Source organism: Papio anubis, chromosome 12, assembly GCF_008728515.1.
Source record: "Papio anubis isolate 15944 chromosome 12, Panubis1.0, whole genome shotgun sequence".
Lineage (NCBI taxonomy): Eukaryota > Metazoa > Chordata > Mammalia > Primates > Cercopithecidae > Papio > Papio anubis.
In genome coordinates, this window is record NC_044987.1 from 94,729,557 (window position 1) to 94,755,294 (window position 25,738).

Consider the following 25,738-nt stretch of genomic DNA (forward strand, 5'->3'; position numbering starts at 1 on the left):
ACTTTTACACTGTTGGTGGGACTGTAAACTAGTTCAACTATTGTGGAAGGCTGTATGGTGATTCCTCAAGGATTTAGAACTAGAAATACCATTTGACCCAGCCATCCTATTATTGGATATATACCCAAAGGATTATAAATCATGCTGATAAAAAGACACATGCACATGTATGTTTACTGCAGCACTATTCGCAATAGCAAAGACTTGAAACCAACCCAAATGTCCATCAATGATAGACTGTATGAAGAAAATGTGGCACATATACACCATGGAATACTATGCATCCATAAAAAAGATGAGTTCATGTCCTTTGTAGGGACACGGATGAAGCTGGAAACCGTCATTCTGTGCAAACTATCACAAGAACAAAAAACCAAACACTGCATGTTCTCACTCATAGGTGGGAACTGAACAATGAGAACACTTGGACACAGGAAGGGGAACATCACACACCGGGGCCTGTCATGGGGTGGGAGGACAGGGGAGGGATAGCATTAGGAGATATGCCTAATGTAAATGAGGAGTTGATGGGTGCAGCACACCAACATGGCACATGTATACATATGTAACAAACCTGCATGTTGTGCACATGTACCCTAGAACTTAAAGTATAATTTTAAAAAAAATAGGGCCAAGGTCGAGAAACCCTATCCCAACAGATGTCAGCGAGGCAGAAGGAGCCAGCCATGGGCAATTCCTCACACTTTTCACCCCCAGCCGCCCCCACACCTGTCACCCAAGAACACATCTGAGACTTTGCACCACATACTGAAATATGTGCCTACTCTCACGTGGACACAAATAGATACCAGAAGCCTGGCCCAGCCCCAACAGAAACATGACACATCTTCCACGAGCAGCAAAATCTTCCTGAATTTCCTCAACTCTAATTATACATTTTCCCATATTTCAAGTTTTCTGAAAATAGAATGTGTCTCATGATGAATGTAGTTTCCCTTATCCCAATGCTGTTATAAAATCAATGGAAACTCCTATAAATGATTACATTTATAATCAAAGAAACATGGTAGTTTAAACCATAATGTTTACACAGAAATACAAACAAACAATAGAGCATGATGTAAGAATTTGCTTGGTTTCCAAGGATAAAACACAAGGTTTCAAAGAATTTTTCCCTTGTGGCAGGCCCCTTTGGCCAATGTGAGTTCAAACTCTTCCACCTTGTTGGTAGGGAGACCTAAAGCATTATAGAGTTTACTCTCAGGATGAAAAAAGGCCAAAGGTAAGAGGGTCTGTGAATGAGACCAACCATGGTGAGCTCACTTTCAGAATCTTAGCATCAGAGAGACCTGATCTCCCTCCTCCCAACCTTCACACCCTCCTCCTGCATCTTCACTCCAATAATCCTATATGGCTTTTTTTCTGTATTTTTCCATAATTCACACCATTTCAGATGATTAGCACTTGTGAGTGTACTGGAGCTAACTGGGAAAGAAAGCATCCATAGGTCGTGCCTGCTAACTGCCTTGTTTCGCTGCATGTCTGCGCAAAACAGCAGGAAGTGGTCAATGCACCAGCTGTAGAGGGAGTGAGGCCAATTATAGATCCAGTCTTAACATCTTAGCTGGCTGGGCATGGTGGCTCACACATGTAATCCCAGCACTTTGGGAGGCCGAGGTAGGCGGATCACTTGAGGACAGGAGTTCGAGACCAGCTTGGTCAACATAGTGAAACCCCATCTCTACTAAAAATACAAAAATTACCTGGGCATGTGGTGTGTGTCTGTAATCCCAGCTACTCGGGAGGCCGAAGCAGGAGAATCGCTTGATTCTCCAGGAGGCAGAGGTTGAAGTGAGCCAAGATCATGCCACTGCACTCCAGCCTGGGCAATAGAGCAAGACTCCATCTCATGTCAAAAAAAACAGTCTTAGCTGACGGTCTCCTTGAACAAGTTAGGTAACTCTGTAAGCCTTGGTTTTCTCATATGTAATGCACAGCAGATGGATAACAACACTGTCCACTACAGAGCTGTTTTTTCTCTTTAGTTACAAACAAAATAATTATGTGAAATACATGGTATATAGCCAACTGCCCAACGAAAGCTGGTATGGCCTTCTGAGCAGGTTATAAGATGTCTAGCAGTAATGATTCTAAAGATTCTATAGCTTTGTACTTAGCTACACTTTGAGGGTTCCTGAATGAATTGAATACCATCAAATACACCTAGACTGGGGGACTCCATGATGTTTTTTTCCAGATTCATCTTCACAAACTTATAATCAACCCATACAATATCCCTAATTGATTTTGAACAGTGATGTTATGGGCAGGTGTGTGTTTGTTCTATAAAATTTCTGGGAATAAAATCCTTCACCTCATTGGTGTCCCCAGATGGTAGAAAGACTTAGTTGAAAATCCGCTAATGTTCCTGGGCACCTCTGACCATGCATCATGGCACTGCACTTGCTCAGGTGGCTAAGACTCAGGCAACTCCCAGCACTCCCCTAGAACGCTGGGCAGAAGGCCCTTGGTTGCAACGTGGGCAAAAATGGGGTGCATTCCAAGACACCTTCTTTTTGTCAAGAATATAACGTATCTTTTCTCTGGGGCAGCAAACTTCAAGGATCCTTCTCAGACATTTGAAATTATTTCTGAGGGTCTAGAATATTCCTTTGCTCTTGTCGTTTAGGCTTGTCTTGAAACAGACTCAGTAGGTGAATGGCATTGACAAATGTAAAATCTCTGACAATTTAGAGAGAATATTAAGAAAAATGAGGGAAAATGAGAATAAAAGCAATCCTTATTCTTTCAAATATAAAGTCTTGATGTGAATTTTATTACATAAAAATGTAAAACTAATTTTCTGATAACACATCATTTAAGTATTGTTATTTCTGGCAATAATTAACTTTTTACTCATTGAATTTGCTTATTTTTATGGCAAGCATTGTATCTCTTATTATAAAAAAGTAAGAGCTTTTAGGCCGGGTGCAGTGGCTCACCCCTGTAATCCCAGTATGTTGGGAGGTTGAGGCGGGCGGACCACGAGGTCAGGAGATTCAGACCATCCTGACTAACATGGTGAAACCCTGTCCCTACTAAAACTACAAGAAAAAAAAAAAATTTAGCTGGGTGTGGTGGCACATGCCTGTAATCCCAGCTACTCAGGAGGCTGAGGCAGGAGAATTGCTTGAATCCAGCAGGCAGAGGTTGTAGTGAGTCGAGATCATGCCACTGCACTCCAGCCTGGGCAACTGAACAAGATTCCATCTCAAAAAAAAAAAAAAAAAAGGTAAGAGTTTTTAAAAGTAAATTCAAATCCATTAATTTTAGATCTCTATTAAAGGCAGAAAATCTAAGTCAATGACTTAAATTAGACAGGAGTGGGGCTTTGTACAAACAAGTACATTCGGAAAACATGGGTAGCAGTATGAATCAGGCTTAATCTTTCTCAAAATGGGTAAAAAGCATTATAAATCTGTTTATGTTCATGAACTGAGTAACTTCATTTCGGGAATATGGTGGCTGGAACAATCTCTAAGTAAAATAAAGGCAATACAAAGAGGGTCATTTGCAGCACTATTTATAAAATAAGAAAACTGGAAACGACCAAGTCCAATTCCTGCAAAATACTTATGCAAATGACACCACAGCAATAGTGAACTCTAACAGAGCCATTAAAATATAGAATTCCTTACCCATATTCTCATATGGCAACCTACTGCATGTACATAAAGCTGGGCATAGTCAGGTCCTATATATTGTCCACAGAACATAAGAGTGACCATTAGGACAAAAACCAAGGCTAGAAAAGAATTTACAAAATAATTTTATAGGATATTAAAACGGTTTAAGTTCTTTTTCTTAAAAAAGGCAGGGGAAAAGCAGGGTGCCTTGGCTCATGCCTGTAATCCCAGTGCTTTGGGGGACCGAGGTGGGCAGATCACCAGGTAAAGAGATTGAGACCATCCTGGCCAACATGGTAAAACCCCGTCTCTACTAAAAATACAAAAATTAGCTGGGTGTGGTGGCAGGTGCCTGTAGTCCCACCTACTTGGCAGGCTAAGGCAGGAGAATCACTTGAACCGGAGAGGCGAAGGTTGCAGTGAGCCGAGATTGCGCCACTGCACTCCAGCCTGGCAACAGAGCAAGATTCTGTCTCAAAAAAAAGAGGAGAGAGTGGCAGCCTAGAAAACAGACGTAAAGTACATAACATAATCTCAAATACGTATTGATGTATGTTATGACTAGAAGGGAAATACAACATTTCAACAGTGATTATCTCTAGTTGAAGAAATTGCAGGTGATTTTTCCCTTCTGCGTACATTTACGTTTTAATACTTCTCTGCAATGAGCATGTAGAACTTCTATGATCATAATATTAATCACCTTTTTAAAACTGAAACTATAAACAAATGAACTTGAAGGAATTCATTTTAAACAGTAAGGAGAAATAGGCCAAAATGTGAACAGAATAAGTAATTTATATTATTGTAGCAAGGAAAATTATCAGGTTCTTCACAACTTGGTATCATCCACATTGCCAAGCAAATACAGAAAGCCCTTGCTCAAATCCAATTTTTCCAGACTTTCTTGATGTTTTCTGGTTTCCTGAGTAACTTCTCTTTGCAATTTCTGTTTCATTTGACTTCTTTATTTTTTTTTTTAATCATCATCTTGAACTTCTGAAAAGAGAAACTAACATGTGAAAGAATAGAGTACTGAATATTGTTCCACTTCTGGTAAACCCTAAAGCTGCACCCAGAACCTAGTGAACACTGAAAAATGTGTTGAGAGAATAAAGAAGTACTAACCACTTTTTTCCAATAATGGAAGAAAAGAGTAATTTGAAGGAATAAATAAATAGCAAGTCGGAGGCGGTGGTCATTGTCACACCCACACTCTATGTTGCAAGAGGAAAGAGAAATACTTAACAAGCACCCAGAGTGTAACATGGGACCAAATATCTTATGCATTTAGTACTATTAAAAAATACCTTTTTCACCACAAAAGCCAGACCTGCTAATTCTCTCACCAAATACAGGCAGCAGTGCAACATCGCTGACACTTTTGCTTTAGACTTTTGGACCCAAGAGCTTTGACAGCAGGGTAAACTGCTTGACAATAAAATCTTAATTAAAGTCACTTGCACTTGCAAGTGGAAATACAGCTATCACACAACAGATCACACAACAGGGAAATGGCAGAGCTGGAATTCTAGAATTTTCGTTTGTGTCAATTTCTTCACAGTGATGGCTGAAAACACTAACACTAGAACCTGTAGAAAGAACACGAGGCTCAATGTAGAGCACATATCCATTAAGGACAGCATCACACATTTTTGGGTGCTTCAATTCTTCAAGATGCAATCATGGATGATTATTTTGATTTTTTAAAAAAATACAGCTTTTCCAAGTCACCACTCACCTGCTATACTGCAGAGAAAAAGCTGTCAGCTGCTTTAAAGTTTTCCCAGCCAGTGTTTCGACCTCAAAGACATCAAAAACTGTCCTATCGACTGCTGTCATTTGACTTGGGAGGCCAAGGTAACTGTTTGTTTGGATGTTGTGTAATCATGAGAGTAAAGTCGTCATCAGTATCATGTAATTAATATATTATTTAAGCAGTCTTTTAAAGGGGAGTAACTGGATGTGGAAAGATAGAAATAACTCTGATTCTTCCATTAATTCATTAATTCATTAATTCATTCAACCTAAAAAGTACTTGACTCACTACCAGGCACTGGCATGCAGAGACCTGTGCATTTTATTCAGCATCCTAAGACATTTCAGAAACCAATTGTTTTTCCTGAAAATCAGATTATATTTCCCAACTCTTCTTCCTTTCTCTGAGCCTCAGTGTTTCTAAGGAAGATCTCATTCACAGGAGGGAACTCACATTATTTCAGCCCCTGGGAAAACCAAGTGTCTTTGCCAAATACCAAAATAGACTCTCAGCAGTGTCTCATAATAACCTATTTTTCTGCCTTCTCGTTTCTCCTCCTTCTGCAGGAATGCAAACTGATTCCTCCCTTCTCATCACCCCTCACAACCCACCCTTATCCCATCCAAGATTTCTGACCTGACCATTCTCTCGGCTCCAGGAACGTGCTGGTCACGTAGTGCTGGAGTGAGCTCTGCCTTCCATCATCGTCCTGCTACACCACAGAGGAAAAGCTGTCAGGCACTTTAAAGTTTACCTACCCAGTGTTTTGATGTCAAAGACGTCACAAACTGTCCTATTGACTTTTGTCATTTCGTTCGAGAGCCCAAGGTCACTGTTTGTTTGGATGTTGTGTAATTATGGGAGTTAAAGACATCATCAGTGTCATTTTTGGCCTTTGATGTCCCTTTTCTCTCCTTAGGCAAGAACCATGGCTGTTTCCTTCCCATGTTTTGTGAATTTCTACTTGGTTATCCAGCAGTTCACGGGTAAGCCCCTGAGCCTGTTGGTAGCTCTGACACCAGATGGTCCTCCCTGGGTACCTACCTTCACTTCTCTAACACCATTCTTCCAACCCCAGTGACCATTAACCATTTCATGCCTGGAAGACTTGCTCTTTGACATTTAACCCTGACCCAGTAAAGTCATTAGTCTTTAACTTCTAAATCCCAATGTGGAAGAAACTAGCTTATTTTAAGGCCCAGAGATGTCCCAGCTTCTGATCTTTTCTTGATGCTTAAATTCTAAATGTTCCATAGCTTAATTTACTCCTGGATTTTGTGGAAAGACCTCTCTTTGTTTTCTAATTAAATATAAAATGAAAGGTCAATCTGTTGTTTTGAGGTAGGTTTGGACTCTAGGCTCCATGTCACCTTCCATGGCTTCCATAAATCATAGCACCATTTCTCAAATGTGCCTCTCAGAACACTAATCACGTAAAATGTTCCTGCATTTATTTTATTTATTTAGTTATTTATTTATTTGAGAGTCTCACTCTGTTGCCCATGCTGGAGTACAGTGGTATGATCTCAGCCCACTGCAACCTCCATCTCCCGGTCTCAAGTGATTCTCCTGTCTCAGCCTCCTGAGTAGCTGGGACTACAGGTGCCCACCAGCATGCCCAACTAATTTTTGTACTTTTAGTAGAGATGGGATTTCACCATATTGGCCAGGGTGGTCTCAAACTCCTGACCTCAAGTGATTCACCTGTCTCAGCCTCGCAAAATGCTGGGATTATAGGCATGAGTCACCATGCCTGGCCTGCTCCTACATTTTAAGATGAAGAGAGTCACATCAGATTGGACAGAGCTGCCCTTTTTTGGAGGCTAAGAATGTACATTAGTTTACTAAAGGCTCTGAGAAATTCTGCAGTGAAGAAACATTCAACTTTGCTTAACCAAGCCATAGCCAAAGTTACCCAAAACATGTTGACTTTTTGTTTGTTTTATTTTTCTTACATAAGAGCTATATAGATGTATGGATTTATTGATCCAAGGAACATACTCTGAAGCAATAGTCTTCTATATAAAGATCAAGCTCCCTAACGTAGCATACAAGGCCTTCTATGTCCAATCTGGCCTACCTCAACTTCTGGAGAAGTCCTTTGTTACTCGTTCCTCCTTTCTGCTTCCCCCAACTCTTGTCAGGCATCAAAATCTCCCATATCATGGCAATCTTTTAGGTTAAGAAGAGGGGACAAATGGGTGAGAACACAGAGGACCCTGAGTCTAGGCTACAGACTTGGATTTAGTCTTATGGTAGAAAGGAATAAAGGCTTTTGTCGGCTTCGTATGGTGGCTCACGCCTGTAATCTCAGCACTTTGGAAGGCCGAGGCAACAGAACTCCTTGAGCCTAGGATTTCAAGACCACACTGGACAACATGGCAAAACCAACTCTTCTACAAAAATTAACTGGGCATGGTGATGCATGCTGCAGTTTCAGCTACTCCATGAAGTGGAGGATCACCTGAGCCTGGGAGGTCGAGGCTGCAGTGAACCATGGTCACACCACTGCACTCTGGCCTGGGTGACAGACATGGTAAGACCTGTCTCAAAAAATAAATAAATAATTAAAGACTTTTGTCATCATATTGGTAGGATTCAGGCTGCTATATAGAATTATTAATCTGACTAGAAGTTATCACAGAGAATGGAGCTTCAGTTCTCAACTGGGATAGGCAATAGTGGGGATCAGGCCAGGGGACTATCCAAACTACCATCTACCCCAGACAGCAGACGCCCAAGATGTTTTGCAGGTGACCTGATGCAGAGCTCTACTCTGCACAATCCCCACAGGTGTCTGGATCACCTAGACACACTCCTCACCATATCTGTGCCTCTTTCATAGCTGTCTCTGGCCCCTCTCTGGGCCATTTCAATCCCAGTCTGAAATTTTCACAGGAGATAACACATCTGAGAGAGGACTGTTCTCCCGTCAGTTCCTAATAGCAGCCATAGATAAATATGTCAAAATAAAGAGTCGCGTGGCCTGCAGTGGACATCTTTTGGAGCTCCACCTGAGATTCCAATCCTACTTTCAACACTCATGAGCTGTGTGGCCTAGGACAGATTATCTAACACCTGTGAACCTCAAATACTTCATTCATACAACAGATGATAATAATAATAACTATTCACAGGACTGTAGTGAAAATTAATTCCATCAATACATGTGAAAATGCCTGGAATGTGGCATGCAACACATGGTAACTATTATGATTATCCTTACTGTGTTGTATTTGTTCATTCCACAAAAATTTCTTAGGCAAAACAACCACTGACTTTATGAGCCTTTAATGGCCTTTGAGCAACTTTGCTTTTGAGAGTCGCCATGGGAATCCATGGCAAATCCACAGCAAACTAGATTTTCAGGTCTCATGTCTTAGCAGCCTGACTACATCCAACTTCTAGTTGCAGGATCTACTCCCCCTTTTGGTGGCATTTATCACTTTAGGACAATGATACTAGCTAACCTTCACTGAAGACTTACTATGTGCCAGCCACACATTCTAAGTGCTTCACATTTGGCATGTTTGAATCATTCAAAAACCCGATGAAGTAGTACTACTATTATTCCTATTGGGGACAAGAAGAAGGCACAGAGAGGCTGAGCAACTTGCTGAAGTTCAAAGCTGGTCAGTGGTGGACCCTCAAAGTTGGACTCCCGAGCCTACGCATGTTACTGTTGCACACCCTGCCTCTCACTGGAGAGGCTTACTGTCTCTCTAGAGAAGGGGAGGTGTGCAGCGTGAATGTCATAAAGGATGGAAAGTGGAGGAAGCCAGGGGTGGCTGCAGGTGAGGCTCAGAAAGCAAAACCATCTTTTGGGTATTATGTAGAGAAAATAACCCGTTAATCAATTAGCCCCAGCCTGAGCAGCATTAACATCCTGCCCCAGATGACAATTTTGAGGTTGCTCCAGACCGTGGATGTCTGAGTAGGAGGCAGACAGCAGGCTGTTGCTTGGCAGTGAGGAAGGAAGAGGGGACGGCCTGGAGCTTGAGACCCAGCTAAAGTTGCTACAGATGCCTCTTCTTCTCAGTTGCCAAAGGTTTTGTAACTTACAAAATAGGGAGCTCATCAGAGGGTTTCAAATCTCATTTGGGATCCAAGACCAGCGCATGCCTTCAGATCCCTCCAGGCTGTGGAATTCTAGGATGCAAGTTCCCCCAGAGACATCTCTAACACATCTGTCTTGGTCTCAAAATGACAGAGGAACCAGCACTTTAGAGCACTTTCCGTCAGCCAGCTGCTTTATACTGAGTTCTTCCAGCAAGTCTCTGCACAGAATTATTATTATCTCCATCTTGTTGATGAGGCAAAGAGAGTGAAAATAACTTGCTCCAGGACACGTGGCTGACAAGGTCTGGAACTAGGACCTGAGCCAAAGAAAGAAGGAAGAAAATGATACTGGGTGTAGTACTTGGTACTCAATAGGTGTTTTGAACAGGAAGGGCATCATACCTTTTCCTCACGATTGGTTCTCATTCAAGCATCTACAAAGGACCAGGACACAGAGGTACACAAGGCAGGCTAGGTCTATGCCTACACTGAGTGGTATTTCCTGTTCCACCAAAGACAAGAGCCTAGTAGGTGGCAGGCGCACGGGCTGAAGGAGGATGACCCTCGGACCCGGGGACCCTGCACTGTTTTCCATTGCTGCCATCTTATGCACAGAGGCTGGATTGAAAAGCAGCTCTTGGAACAGAGTCTGCTCCCTCTGACACTAAGAACACCATATGTGTCCCTGCCACAAAGGGAGAGCAGACACTCCCTGCTGCTCTGGAGGTGGCGTCCGGGAGGCTGGCAAGCAGCCTCTTGGCATTTTATTTCAATAGCTGAGGGTGGGGGTTGTGGGGAGAGTTAAGCAATGGAAAGTTTTCCTTTGTGCTGCCCTCACAGGCATTTCTGGAAAGGGTCAGTTTGGGGTGATTCATCATCTACCCATGTAGACTCACCCTGAGAAGCCGGCTCAGATACTATGCTTAAAAATACATCGCTGCTCACCTACCTTCTTATTAATACTCTGTAAGGGGGCCTCAGTCAATAGTAAGAAAAGTTCATTTACCCAATAGTAGCTACACGGGCTCTAATCATTTGGTGAATGTAACTATCTACCTAAAGACTTGATTTTCTTTTCAAAGAGCTATGGTAAAACGCCAAGCAGTAAACAATCCAGCAAAGCAATTACTTGCTTAACAGTCTGCTGAAGTTTGACTACCACTCACTGACTGTATACATTAGGTAAGTGATCAGATTTCCCTGAGCCTTCGTTTCTTCACGTGGAAAATGGAGATAATCAGAATACCTACTGTAGTCATAGGTTAATACATACACACCCCCATGATGGTGCCTGGAATATCACCTGCACTCAATACAAGTTAGCTATCATTATGCACACTCAACCTATTTCTTAAGATTTATGATAACAACTGTCATTTATTCTCTTACTGTGTGTGCCCAGGTGCAGGGCTGAGGACTCATAGACATCACACAATTCAGTCCTCAAGACAACCCTGTGAGGAGGGTATTAAGCCCATTTTACAGACGAGAAGATGGAGAAAAAGAAGTCCACACCTGGTGGATGGCAGAGCAGGGCAGGTTCATCTGAATGCACAGCCATTGCTGTGTAACTTCCTTGTCGGTTTAGAGTAAGACTGTGAAACTGGCAAGAGAGAAAACCTTATGATCTCTGTTTAAGAGGTCAAGAAACTGAGGCAGAGAGATGTTAAGTGACAAAACCACATCCAGTTTGTTTGTACAACATATGGAACAAACATCAAAGTGGATGGGTCAGGAAATGATACTGAGGAGGCCAAAGAATAAGCTAGCTTTCTCCCTTGACTAAAATAATAGAGCAAAGGTGCTTCTGCCTCTGGGGCTGGGTTGCGTCCATGCCATTTGGCAACTCCTCTAAGTGCCTCCAAAGCCCTTGACATTGCTCCTTACATATGATCAATGCCATGGTAAAGCCAGTATAACTACCGTCCTGCCATCAGCCTGGCTCTGAGGTCAGCATTTCCAACATCAGTCTCAGTGTAGCATTCCCAAATCTCCACAATTACCAAAGATCATAAACAGTGTGATTTGAATCCTTGTCGTAAAATCTGCTCCTAGGAATCCAAACCAACACAGAACCAAAGTAACACATGCCATTTCCAAGCAGAAACATTAACTTCTACATGTGGGATCACTCATCTGAAAAATTCCTCTTCATCCTTTAAAACCCTGCTCTGCTGTCTCTGTCTCTGCAAAGCCTTCCCTGACCATCCCCAGCCTGCAAAAAACGTGATGCTTACCACTCCTGAACTATTTCTGTTTTCTTTACATATTTCAGATTGTTGTTACCCAGGGTGGACTGGCCATTGCAGTTTATATGTCTGTCTGTTTGTCTGTCTCTCCCATCGGGCTGAGTGCAGCTGCATCCAGGTAGCCACAATTTATTTCAGTTCCTTGGGAATTAGCAATGCATATGTGGTCTACATCAGTGGCTCACTACAGGGGTGATTTTGTCCCCCAGGAACACCTGGCAACATTTGGAGACATGTTTGGTTGCCGCAATTATGAGGTGAGGGGAGAGAGGCTATGGACACCAAGTGGGCAGAGGCCAGGAATGCTAATAAACATGCTATAATGCATAGAACAGAATTAGCCAACCCCAAACGTCAATAGTGCTGAGGTCAAAAACCCTCGTCTGGATGGTAGCTCTCAGTTAACCATCTATTACATTTACTGTGTCAACTAGAGTTTACTACACTTTTGAATCAGGGCTCGGTGCCTGTTGCAAATTATGTTTTGGTTCTCAAGTATTTGCTGCACCTCTGTGGGAGGATTACACTTCTCTATCCCTGAAGACGTCCTTTGCCACGTGAATTCCTTTGGACAAAGAAATGTGAGCATGTCTCAGATGCTCTCAGTGCCCCACCCATGTCCCTCCTCCCTGTCCCTCTAATGCACTCCAGCCAGCTTGCAACTGCCAGCATCTATCTCTTTGTCTGAGTGCTTTCTCAGAAGCTAGAAGGCTACTCTGTGTACACACAGGCTGGAAGTGCTGGGAAATTAAAACTCCTCAGGAGTAGCCTTCAACCCATGTCTGGAAGGTTTGGTTGTGTAAATATACCAGCTCCCTTATTCCTCAAGAAGGTAATTCTAAGGCACACGATTTGCCCTGTTTTCCAGAACTTCTCCATGGGACTGAACTGGAGATGCCCACAGTGGTAGCTAGCTTAATAACACATGTTCTCCTGACTGCCTTTCTTATCTCATTTCTCCATTCCCCAACTGGTGTTTCCTGTATCTCCCTAATAATCCATATGAGTTTGAAGCCGTGTCCTAAAATCTGCTCCTAGGAACCCAAACCACACAGAACAGAAGTAACACATGCCACTTCCAAGTAGAAGCATTAGGAACTTCCCCATGGTTCTGCTATTGCTCTTTTCCCCTCTGCTCTAAGAGAGGTGTGGCCCTGGCTGCTTCTTCAGCCTGGGTCCTAGATGAAGAAGCTGTGGTAAATGTATGCAGTTGGCCTGCAACCAATGTGTAACAGACACAAAAAACAAAGTTTTATCGTTGGAAGTCACTGAAACATGCGAGTGGTTGTTACTGAAGCAGAACCTGGTCAAAGCTGACTAATACAGGGCTTCTCAGTCCTGGGAGGACCTTCCTAACTGACTCTATTATAGCAGACTTGCTACTTACCTTCCAAATGATACTCATCTAAGGCTAAAAATCATATAGCATAACCCTATCAGCTCCTTGAGTTTGAAGACAGTTATTTACTTCCTTCTCTTTGTGGAAGCATTTCTTTGTAATGCATGGTGCTTTGTGCAGTGCCAGCACATTGGTGAGCACCTACGACTGGTAGATTTGACCCTGAGCTATCTGGGTTTTACATGGGCCAGTTCATGCCTGGTGGCTGTTGTGGGAAACAGAGACTCAAGATAAGGCACTTGACCCAGAAATGGATGAAATCATTATTCACACTGCAGTTGCTCTCAGCCAGAATGACCTTGGGGAAATGCCTTCTGCATCTGGATCCTCATGTATCTAACACAGGATCTGACCCTGAGCCTAAGTTCCACCCCCAGCACTCAGCTTCTATGGTTCAATGAAGACCAAAGCAAACTCCATTTTCCCGAACCCCTGCTTTACCCATCAGCCTTCAGAACAGGCTAAATTCATACCCAAAATGTCAGAGGAAAGACTGTTTCATCTAGTTCATAAACAGCTCGTTTCTTTTCTCCTATTAAGAGATCAGAAGAGAGAGTTACATGTTTCCTTCACTCTGTCCTTGACGTTTATTATGATCCACATGCTACCATCAGCTGAAAACTGCTCACAGGCTATCACAGCATTTCTCATGCTTGACTCATTCATGTTCAGCTTCTGCTATTTTTGTCCTATCTGGACACTACCTCTAGTATTATTTCTGTAATAGTGTTGAAAACTGACTGATTCTCCATACTCCAATAAGTGTATTCTAAGACAAAATTTTACATCACTCTATCAGTAAAAATCCAGTGTCACCTGCCATCAATAGAAGGTGGAAGTGAAAATGAATATGACCTAAAACCATTTTTATTGAATACTAGTTAGATATTATTGTCTGCTAAGCCTCTGCTATCTGCTCTCTCTTTGTTAAAAATGGAGGTTAAAAAGTATTAGACAGTGTTGAAGGCACAACACCACTTAATCAAAGTTTAATCCTTGTCATACTCAGAAAGATTGAAAGAAAATTTAAAAAGGAATAATTTTCTTACCCCATGATAGGACATGATTTAATCCCTCATCAATGCACCCCCTAATCATCTAATGTGCCCCCTACAATCATCTTTCAATTCATCAGAACATTCATTTCACACTTGGAGTAAAGCTGTATGATTTCCCTGAATCTTTACTCAGGTATGGTTGAGCTACTGACAACACAGAATTTACAGCTTATCAGCTGCAGGTTTGAGTCCTGCTTTACCACTTCCTCGCTGTGTGATTTTTGGAAAAGTCACTAAACCTCTCTGAGCTTCTCTTTCCTGGTCTGCAAAATGGGAATAATCATAGTCCCTACCTCCTGAAGACTTTCAAAAAATGCTTGGCCTGAAGTCATGCTCAATCAATTATGGCTGTCATTATTATTGATTATCATCAAATCTATATGGTAGGTATTTTGATATCCATTCTACACATAAAGAAAGTAAAATCCAGTTCAGTAATCTCTCAAGCGCACGTAGCCTTGCTTTTCCCACTCTACTAAACAACTGCTGCAAGGAGCAGCAAGAGTTGTCATCTCTATTTTAAGTCAGAGGTATTTATTCTTGTCCTGTTTTATTTTTCCTAGCTCTGCAGGCTTGCTTAGTTGCCTCACACTGAAACAATGAGATACAGAGAACAATGATGCATACACATAAGCTATCAGCTGGGGCAGATACAGGCCCAGTCGTGATGTCCCTGACACGTCTTTGGCCCCCAGAGCATGTCAGCTTGCCCTGGGATATGCCATTTTGTGTAGGAAAGCAGATGAGGACAGAGGTCTTGTCTAGCACCACTTGGAGAAGCAACATGAAGTGCAGAGCCCTGCCACTGACATTATGACAGGGGTGGGGATGGACAGTGCCATTACTGTACCTTTCTATTTTTAATGTTCCATTTTTACACCTCTTGCCTGATTTTAATTAAGCTCCACTTCAAATCACTGCCTAGAGAGAAGACATTAAAATTATAGAAAAGCACAAGTCTGGGAGAGTGCATACTATACATGCTGCTTGCTTTCCCATTCCAAGGCTTCTCCCGGGTCTTAAAACATCAAGTCCTGCTCTGGAGTGGATAGTGTGTGGGCAGTAAAAATAATGCATCCCAGAATGGACTTTTTTCCCCCACCACCTTCCCAGAGACTGGGGGCTCTAGATATCAAAGTAATAAAGAGGCCCTTTTGTCATATAACTCAAGGTGAGGGAAGGTGAGAGATTGAACACTCTTTCAGTATAAAAATTACAAGTTATATTTTGGCATCACTCATGAGGTCTGATAGTGTTGTACCTTTCCATCCTCATGCTAGAATCAGCTTACCAAGCTCCAGGTTCCCCACCAGACACCTTGAGGCTCTCTCCTACTCCCAAACTGAAGCAAAACAAAATGTGTAAAGAATGAATGGAGGCCGGGCGCGGTGGCTCACGCCAGTAATCCCAGCACTTTGGGAGGCCGAGGCGGGTGGATCACGAGGTCAAGAGATTGAGACCATCTTGGCTAACACGTTGAAACCCCATCTCTACTAAAAATACAAAAAATTAGCCAGGCGTGGTGGCAGGCACCTGTAGTCCCAGCTATTCGGGAGGCTGAGGCAGGAGAATGGCGTGAACCCGGGAGGCGGAGCTTGCAGTGAGCTGAGATCCGGCCACTGCACTCCAGCCTGGATGACAGAGTGAGACTCCATCTCAAAAGAAAAAAAAAAAAAAAAAAGAATGAATGGAAACTCATGCTGGAGGTCGGAAATAAAAAGCCATGGGGCCTTAGGGATAAAGAAGCTAAATGGTCTAACATTTTGTTGATGCTTACCAGAGCATTGTCCCAAACATGAGATCTTCAAACCTACCAGAGAATGACACAGCCACATATACATCCCTAAAAGGAACTTGGAATTTCTACTTCAAGATTCAGTACATGTATTCTGAATTTTTATTGACTCCCTCCTATGCTCTGCCTTGCCAGTGACACAAAGCTGACCTTGCCCTCTAAGAACCAATCATTATCGTTGATGAAAAGGTGTATGTATTCAGGCAGGAGCTGGGGCAGGATAGCATGGCAGTAACTCAAAAACATAACTGATGCTAACAAAAATCATAATATAAGGATCCCTAGCCAGTCAAGTAAGAAACAGTCCATATAGGAATAAAGTATCTGGTGGTCAGAAATCAAGAATTTGGGATAAGGTAAAGTAAAACTTACCAGACTCACAAAATTGGGTGGAAGAGGTGAAGAGAGAGGATGCTTCAGGCAGAACAGTGTGGGCTAAGGCATGGAGGGAAAAGTATACGTGACTCTCCAATAGCCTGTAGCACAGGTGTCAGCATAATAATTGTTAATACTTATGACGCACTTAACCATCAGCCAGGCAAGGGCTTTATACAGATCATCCAATTTAACCTGAACAACACCTTGACGTGGAAATACAGTGTAACTTGCCCAATTTTTCAGTTGAGGAAACAGGCTTGGCCTTGCTGAAGGTCAAGCATGTGATCCTCTAAGAACTGGGGCTAGGTTTATGTGATTCCAGAGCTCACTCTCTTTAGGGAAAGTGATGAGGCAGGAGTGATCACAGAATATTCCTCTACCTCTTCCTAGGTACCTTTAGTGGCGGCACATTGTCAATGCCTGGTAAGCCTCCTCAAGTAAGGAGTCAAATTCTTTCTTCTGAAATAACTACCTACATTACTTCAGCTCTCAAGTGAACAAGGACAGTGGTGACTGGGTAACTGTGCCTCACCAAGAGAAAAGAAGACTGGAGTCTTAGCAAATACTCAGCAGCCTGACAGAGGGTACATATGGGTTGGAGGAGAAGCCCAAAGAACAGAGTGAGTGTTATAAGTTGTACTCTGGTTTCACAGGAGGTAGAGAGCAGCTCCCGCCCAGAGCTAACAGTGAAGAGGAGAGCTCAGCAGGGGGAATGAGAGCAGGTGCAGGAAGAGGTGAGAACTCTTTCCATTTTATGTGAGAGGCTGTCTCACTGGAGGCAGTGTCTGGAAGAAGAACTGGATGGGCAGGAAGTGAAATTCCCATTGCTGAGTATCCCTCCCCAGCATCGCAGCAGCCAGGTAGAATTTCCATGACCTCTCAGGCCAAGAAAAGCATGAGCTGCACATGCTGAGTGGCCCAGGGAGAGAAAAGATGGCTAAGATATATGCAAGAATACATGAATATATGAAAACTTGCCTTGCTTATTGGGATAAATCATAACATTTCTGCCAGGGTACAGAGTCCCAAAGGGTGGCATCTTCCACTGTCATTCATGGGGTGAGTTTTCAGCTGTTTTCTTGCAGAGACGATGGGTGGAGTTGACTCATCTGTGTTCACTTTTGTCCACCACCTGTAAGCCAGGTGGCTACCCTCAGTGAGAATCCTTTGCCTCATTCATCCTAAAGCAACCCACCTTGTCTCACCCACCGCTGAAACTCCCAACTCCCAAGCCCCATTTCCTTGCTTCCCATTGTTTCATTTGCCTCTTGTTTATGAGCTCCCCTCATGACTTTGATACGGCACCAACTTGGCTCCAATCCACATTCCCTCCCTTCCTAGTGATACAGGCAAGTATCCACCAGGGTCCAGCTGGGCCCTCAGAACCTCCTCTCTCAGGTTTTACTGGTTATTCACATTCTTTATCCCCCTGCCACCATCTGTCAACTATAATGACTTTGGTGACCAGTGGCTACTGGGCAGTCTACAACAGTGGAGCAAAGTGAAGCTGATGGATCCCCTGAGAATTGAAACCTGCACCTGTGACTTCGTTTCCCTTAGTACCACCAGCAGTGGGAAAACACCCATGACGCCTTGAGATCTTTGCAAAGGGAGACTCTGTGACCTCATTAGGTGATTCTTAAACACATGAGAGTTTCAGTAAGAAGCACTATTCTACCCAATCTTGAAACTCAACCAGGCTACAGGTCTGAAATTGTTTCCATTGGAAAAGCAAATGCAAAACAAAGTGATAGTAGCCGAGAGTTCTGAAGCCACTAATACTCCTGGACAGTGCATGAAGAAGCCTTGGGGTCTGGCCCAGCAGCTGGCTCCCCCATCAGTCATGGTGCCTTCACCACTGTCTGCAACTATGAAAAGGGGGTGCAGTGTAAGACAGAAGGGAGTAAACAAAGAAGTGACTTGGAGAGAAAGCAGAGAAGCGATGAGGGCAAGGGAAGGAAGTTTGCCTGGTAAAGAGAACTACAAGGCTGCCCCTTGGCCTCTCTTGTCTTTTAGGATCAGATGCATCTTTCACTCATTTTTCAGCTGGACCCAGACCCTCCTCACTTACAGAGCCTTCATCAACAACTCATGCCATCCAGCTGATGGCTTCATTCTGCTCTGCTCTCTTATGGCGTCATCATGTGTATTGGTCCCCTCTCTCCTGCTTTGGTGGCTCTGGGGACTGGGCATTTAGCCACATGACAACTCCCAAAGCCAGATTATTAACTTTTCTGCTTCTTTTAGTATCTCCCAAGTACACACTCCATATAATTTATTTGAGATATTTATCCTCAACTTCATAGATGATTATTACAAACTTATTCTCAATAACCAGGAAGGGCCTAGCATAGGACCAGCCACAAATATGAGTATGATGCTTTGGGTGGCCTCAATAAAGTCTCAGTCATAGTAAGAATTATAATCAATAACTTATTATCATAGCAATAATTATCAAGGCAATTACAATAGTTTATAATTATAATCAATAGCACTTATAAACAATAATAAATTATAATCAATAACTCAAAGCAAGAATCCACAACCAATAATTACAATCAATAATTCTTGTAATTATAATCAATAACTCTTAGAATTATAATCAATAACTATTTTTCATCAGGAAATATTCTAAGCCCTTCATTTGAATTCATTCATTTAATCCTTAAAATAAGTTTGTGCGGTTGGTATTTTTAGGGATCTTCATTTTACAGATGGGGAAACTGAGGCACAGAGGATTTAGGTAACTTGCTCGAACTTGTTTAGCACATGGTAGAAGCACTGAGACCCACCAGAGCAGGACCTGAGCCACGTATGGGACACTGGGGCACCCTCTCTAGCAGATTTCCAAGACCCATGACCAAGTGCTGCTGTTTCCATAACCGGGTTGGGCCCCCTCATGAGTGGGACAAACCCAGTAGAGATGCCGGTCACGATCATCCGCCCCTAGACTGTGCCAAACCACAGGTCCCAGGAACCAAGCAAAGGGCTGGGGAGCAGCTGGTTGAGGGAGGGGGTGAGGCCAGGCTGTGGGTGAGAGCAGAAGGTAGAAACAAGGGTGACAGAAGCAGAAGCAAAGGTTGAGGTACGAGGTAAAACTAAATGGGAACACAGGAAAGACCCCAGAAAATGAGTAGATGTGAAACAGGGAGAGGGCTGCAGGCCGTGCTGCAACAAGGTGAGGGTCTTTGGGTGCCTCATCTGCTGGGCAGGAGTGGTAGGGCTAACGCAGCATGGGCAATGGGGATACTTGTCTGAGAACTGGGCAAGGAGCCATTGCCACGATACAGAGCACTGGGTCAATGATTAACACAGCATCCCAGAGTCATAGATACCAGGAGGCAGAGGAAACAGAAATCAGATCATGGGATTAATATAGCTCAAGTTCAAAGTATTTACTCTGAGCCAGGCACTTTGCTAAGTACTCCACACAGATTACCTTATTTAACCTTCACACGTAGTACCTAAGAATGTCGGCTCCAAAGCCAGGTTGAGTTTGAATCCTGACTCCTCCATGTCTTAGCTGTGTGATCCTGAGCAAGTTATTTAAACTCTGTGTTTCTCAGCTTCCTCATCTGTGAAGTGGCATCATGTTAGTAGTTATGTCATACAGTTGTGATGAAGATTAAATAATATAATAGAGGTGACATTTAAAGTAGTGTCCTGCAGGTTAGGGCTTCACTGCCCTGTGTCCTCTGCTCGGGGAAGCCTAGGTGATTCTGCCACAGCCCCCATTGCTCTGTGACCTGCTGGCATTGAAAGATTTATAACTAAGACTTGAGGACACCCCTGAAGCCGAGAAATGGAACTCTTAACATTCAGGGATGTGGCCATAGAATTCTCTCCAGAAGAGTGGAAATGCCTGGACCCTGCCCAGCAGAATTTAAATAGTGATGTGACGTTGGAGAACTACAGAAACCTGGTCTCCCTGGATCTGGTCACCTGTCTGGAGCAAAGAAAAGAGCCCTACAATTTGAAGATAGACGAGACAGTAGCCAAACCCCCAATTTAAAGAACGAGTGTCCAAACTTTTGGCTTCCCTGGGCCACAATGGAAGAAGAAACATTGTCTTGGGCCACATATAAAATACACTAAAACTAATGATAGCTGATGAGCTAGAAAGAAAAAGGGTTTGTGTATAGTTTTCATGATATTCATCACCACAGATAAGCAAAAAAGTCCTCTCATTCAAAGGGTTGGTTGGACACTGCTGGTTAAAAGTATCTACTCACCTTCTAGATTTTTTTAATGCCCTTCGTCATTAATGAGCTTAGAACACTGCTAAGCAAATATTAAGCCATCTATTATCTTATTTTTTAATAACTATTACCTTATAATTTTGTCTTATACTTAGTAGGGAGCCTGCTGGGACTGTGTCATTGAGATATATCTATATATATATATAAATGTGTAAAGTGATACACATACACATACCTATATAAATCACATATGTGTATAGTCAGTTCTTAATGTCGACAAGTTCTTAGAAGCTGTAACTGTGAGTGAAGCAACATATTGCTTAAGAAAATGAATTTTACCATAGTTTAATTGATACAAACAAAAGGTATTTGAATGGCATATAGCAACATTGTTTCATTTTTTAAAAGCTGCAGTTTTCAAGAACCTATTTTGAACATTAAGTGAGGACTTACTGTTTGACTGTCTTTGTGTGACACGGATTTTTCAGATAAATAAAAATTGTATAACAAAAAATAAAAAAAATAAAAAAATAAAGTAGTACCCTGCAGAGAATAAAACCTCATTACATTTAATGATATTTACTGTTACTATGATCAGCCTCTTTTAGATACCAAGACGCTGAAGCACAGACTGAAGCTGAATTACGGCTGAGAAGCAAACCCAGTCAGTCCTTCCAGAAAAGCAGAATGCGTCATCATTGTCGTTCCCTGCTTCACGTCAATTCAGAGGAATGAGGGAAAGAGAGGAGACCCAGGTGAGAGGACAAAAATCCCCAGAACAAAGTGGTCAGGAAAGCAGAGTAGAAGAAGTGGGCCTGGGGCGATTTCTGAGTGGATCTCATGGCTGCAGGTGCAGGTTGCAGGATGTGGGTGGCTGGTGAGCTGAGCACAGCAGGAGGCCCTGGAGACAGAACCCCCGTGTGGTACCAGCATCCAAGCTTTGGGCCCTCCAGTTGAGGTGGCTATTTCAGATGGGCCATGAGAACCATTTCTAAAAGCCCCAGGGCCTTGCTGCAGTCATCACTCTGGTCAGAGCCACACAAGTACTTGCAGACCTGGGCAGTGGCATCAGCAGGTCACTGAGCCTGGACTGGGATGGCGAGGGCCACAGAGGAGGGTAAGCAATGGTAACAGCTAAGACATACTGAGTGATCACCACCTGTGAAAAACTGTTCTACACACTTCATACTTCCACTTGATCTTCACTGTGACCCTAAGAAATTGATTCCATTATTATCCCCAATTGGTAGAGTAGGACATGAAGGCACAGAGAAGTCAAGTAACATTTGCAAAGTCACACAGCAGGTAAGTCACAGAGCCAGGAGCGCAATCCAGGCTGTCTGGCTCCAAAGTCCATACTCCTAACCTCCAGTATCAGTAATACCCAGCCTGGTTAGTCTCAGAAATATCTAGACAATTTATTAGGCCTAAAACCTCCTATTTGTCACTGGATCCTTGACCTGAACAGTAAAGTATGTTTAGTGCAGTCAATTAAAAGCTAGAAATGGAGAAAATATTAGACAATCCCAAACTGAGAGGTATTCTATTTTTAAAAAAAAAAACCTGATCAGTCCTCTTTGAAAGTATCAAGATCATGAAAAGACACGGAAAGACTGAGGAACTATCTCGGATGGGAGGAAGCTACAGAGACATGACAACTAAATGTAATGCAGGACCCTGGATTGGATCCTAGAACACAGAGAGAACATTATCAGAAAAACATGAAATCCAAGTAAATTCTAGCAATTGTTGCAAAGTTAATTCCTTAGTTTCAATCAATGCTCTATGGTTATGTAATACGAGTGAGGAGAATTTGGGAACTGTATGTATTATTTTTCCAATTCTTCTATAAGTCTAAAATCGTCTGAAATTTTTAAAAATTTTTAAAAGACAAAAAATACAAATGACAAAAGGATCAAAGCCACTGCCATTCTCAGGTTATAAACCAACATGTTTATCTTTATAATTGTAACCAAATTATCCTGTTTCCACTTGTGTATGTGAATAATTAGTCATTTTGATTTAACATTAAATCTGCTTTCAATTGTGAATAATGATTTTTTTAAAGCTGGCAATGGTTACATTTAGACACCTGGATCTGCTTCAGAAAGAAAGAAGCAACAACAGAAACAAGATTACTTCCACGTGCTTCAAGATATGAATCTATCATCTCTCCCTCTCTTTGACTCATATCCTCAATGTCACATTCGACAAATTTCCTCAACCCCTGCACACTGATGGCGGCTGCTAGGAAGAGCCTGGATCACTTGGAGGTTGAAGGTCACTTTGTAGCCAGGAGTGAGCTTCCAGAAATGCAGCTGGTACTAAAACTACTGAGGAATGGGCAGGTCAAGTGTCTGCATGAAGATCGGAATAACTGACAAGCAGAATGATAAAGCAGAAATAGGTGTATGTCCCCTCTTCCATTGTGCAGAGCACTGATGTAACACTCTATCCTCATTAACTCATTTAACATTGACTACACCCTTAGGAGGAAGGAACCGTTAATATTATTCCCATCTCACAGATCAGGAAACTGAATGTCAGAGGGGTTAAGCAACTTCTCAAGGTTGCACAGCAAGTCAGCAGTAAAGTTGGGATATAGAATGGAAACCATGTGTCTCAGGAGACTGTAGCCATCTTTTTCCTTTTCAACTTTCTTGTTTCGACCCATATTGGACTGGCTATCTCTGTCAAATCATCCCTGGTTTGTTCTCAACTCGGAGAGTGGGCTGCAGGTCAGCCAGATGAATGCCACAGAGCACGCACTGTGTAACAGACGCTCTACACCCGCCATTCCATCTGTTCGTTACCAAAGGGGGATGATGATCAACTCTGTTTTCGTGAGATAACTGAGGCTCAGAAAGGCTAAGGAACTTGTCCAGCACCAGAGAGCTAAGTGGCTGTGTCAGAACTTAAGCCCACACATGCCTGATGGCCAAGGTCTGTGCTCTCTTCATTCATTCTCTTTCCAGGGAAGACTCGCAAGATGAAAAAAAAAATCATCGAGTAGGTACCAAGAAAGGAACCCCTCAACAATCCCTAAAAAGTAAGCTGCAAAGATAGGCCTGAATAGGCATATTCATGCTGATTATTCAGTTGATTTTGCCTGCTGTATTTGTCAAATCCAGATAATTCAGACCCTAAAGAAAAAGAATCGTTTTTGTTCTGTTTTCTCCTTTTACATACTGACATGTTCTAACTTATCTAGAAAATTGCAAGCTTTCTTTTTCTTTATCCCAGTGTGGGCTTTTCTTTAAGAAACACAGATTCACAATCTATTTCACTAACTGGCCATTGTTAAATAAAAATACTTGCACATGGTAAATGGAAGCAGCATTGTGCAGGAACTTGGAGGTTCCTTTAGTAGTTTCAGCCAGAAGAATAAAGCCATACAGAGCCACACAACCTCCCAGAAATCCAAGCCTAGTTGATTGATTCTACACTTGGAAACATAATCAGCACCACCTCTGCCTCCTATCCCAAAAGCCCTTCCAGAGTTACTAACTCCAAATTCTGAAAGGGAAAAGCAATATGCAAATTTAGAAATAGGCAGAACCCCCAGATCCTAAAGCCCAGGCTCAAATCGCAGTGGCATGATGCTTTGCAAAACGTTACTTTAGGGACTGATTATTCTGAAACGTTGTTTGGGTGATGATACACAAGACACCAGGGCCCTCCCTCCTGGGAAGACAGCAATATTAGCTTGTGGCTGCAGAGTAGACATCGTTCACCGAAAACAGAAGAAATGCCAGACAGATAGATAGATAGATAGATAGATAGATAGATAGATAGATAGATAGATAGATAGATCGATCGATCCTAGCTGGTCTGAAGCAACTTAAAACTGTCACGAACCTGCGCTGATTTGTTAAAATCTTTATCTCTGAAAGCGCTCACCCTTATTCACATCAGCAATTTGTGTCTTTAGGAATAACTAAAAATCCACTGCCCTTTTTCATGAAAACTAAGCACCACCTAGTATAAGATTAAGAACCTTTCCAATGCATTGGAGACAAGAAGGACAGGGTGAAAAAATAAGTCTGCCTGTAACTGAAGCTCTCAATTGGATTGATAAGTCTTGTGCCTCGAACTTACTGCTCACAAAAGCAACAAGAGTGTGACAAGCAAGAGTGTCTCCAGACTAATGTTTAACCTGTGGTTCTCTTCAGTTAAGCCTATGAAAAGTTGTCTATAAGGATGCAGTTAAAGTTGGCAATACCTGGCCAGCTTGGAAAGGATGCATAGCCAACGTGGCTAAATGTAGCTCACAGAATGGGAAGGAGAAGATGGAGGGGTAAGTCTGAAGTTCCATTTTCTGTGAATTAAATCCACTAAAATTTATGGCACATAGCCAGGCATGGTGGCTCATGCCTATAATCCCAGCACTTTGAGAGGCCAAGGCAGATGGATCACCTGAGGTCAGGAGTTCGAAACCAGCCTGGCCAACATGGAGAAACCCCGTCTCTACTAAAAATACAAAATTAGCCGGGCATGGTGGCACATGACTGTAATCCCAGCTACTAAGGAGGCTGAGGCAGGAGAATCACTTGAAGCTGGGAGGTGGAGGTTGCAGTGAGACGAGATCATGCCATTGCACTCCAGCCTGGGCAATAAGAGCAAAACTCCATCTCAAAAAAAAAAAAAAAAAATATTGTGACACAGAGGGCAGTGCCTGGCACATAGGAAGTCTATGTAAATGATAGCCTTTGTTGTTGCTGCTGCTGCTGTTATTACTAATAAAATTTTTAGACTGCCCCGATTCACAAAACTATTCCAAATCCTTTGCCACGTTTAGGCAATGCAATTTCAATAGGCAATACAGATTTTTTTTTTAAGCCAGACATGAAATCCTGGGTAAGCAAACTCCCACCCACAAAGAGCATGGCACCCCTGCCTTGGACATACTCCTTGGGAGAGACCACCTAGCAATTTGGGAGCTTAGAAGCCTTTGCTTTAGGCTTGAGAACATGCCAAGGACTCTCCATGAGAATCAGTCTAGGGAGAGAGGAAGACAGACATTTGATCACCTTTCCCAATGAAAAGCATATGTCCGGGGCACACAGGCTTCCTCCACTCATGTATGGATGGAAACAATGTTAAGCACATTCTGTCCCAAGAACTTACTTATGCTTATCCTTAAGGCTTAACTTTTTAATTTAAATCCCAGGATCCTGCCATAAACCAGCCAACTG

General features: G+C 42.7%; 1 protein-coding gene across 4 annotated transcripts in view; it reads right to left on the bottom strand.

The window, feature by feature from the left end:
- The window catches only part of SLC1A2 (solute carrier family 1 member 2), a 171,061-nt gene that overhangs the window by 106,729 nt on the left and 38,594 nt on the right, over positions 1-25,738 (bottom strand). The window contains exon 1 of one of the 4 annotated variants that reach the window (XM_021925902.2): positions 6,043-6,749. The exons of the other annotated variants lie outside the window; for them this stretch is intronic. Within the exon in view, the coding sequence (XP_021781594.1) occupies positions 6,043-6,050 (8 nt within the window). The 5' untranslated portion in view covers positions 6,051-6,749. Of the gene's footprint in view, positions 1-6,042; positions 6,750-25,738 lie in introns of those variants that run through there. 4 annotated transcript variants of the gene reach the window in all.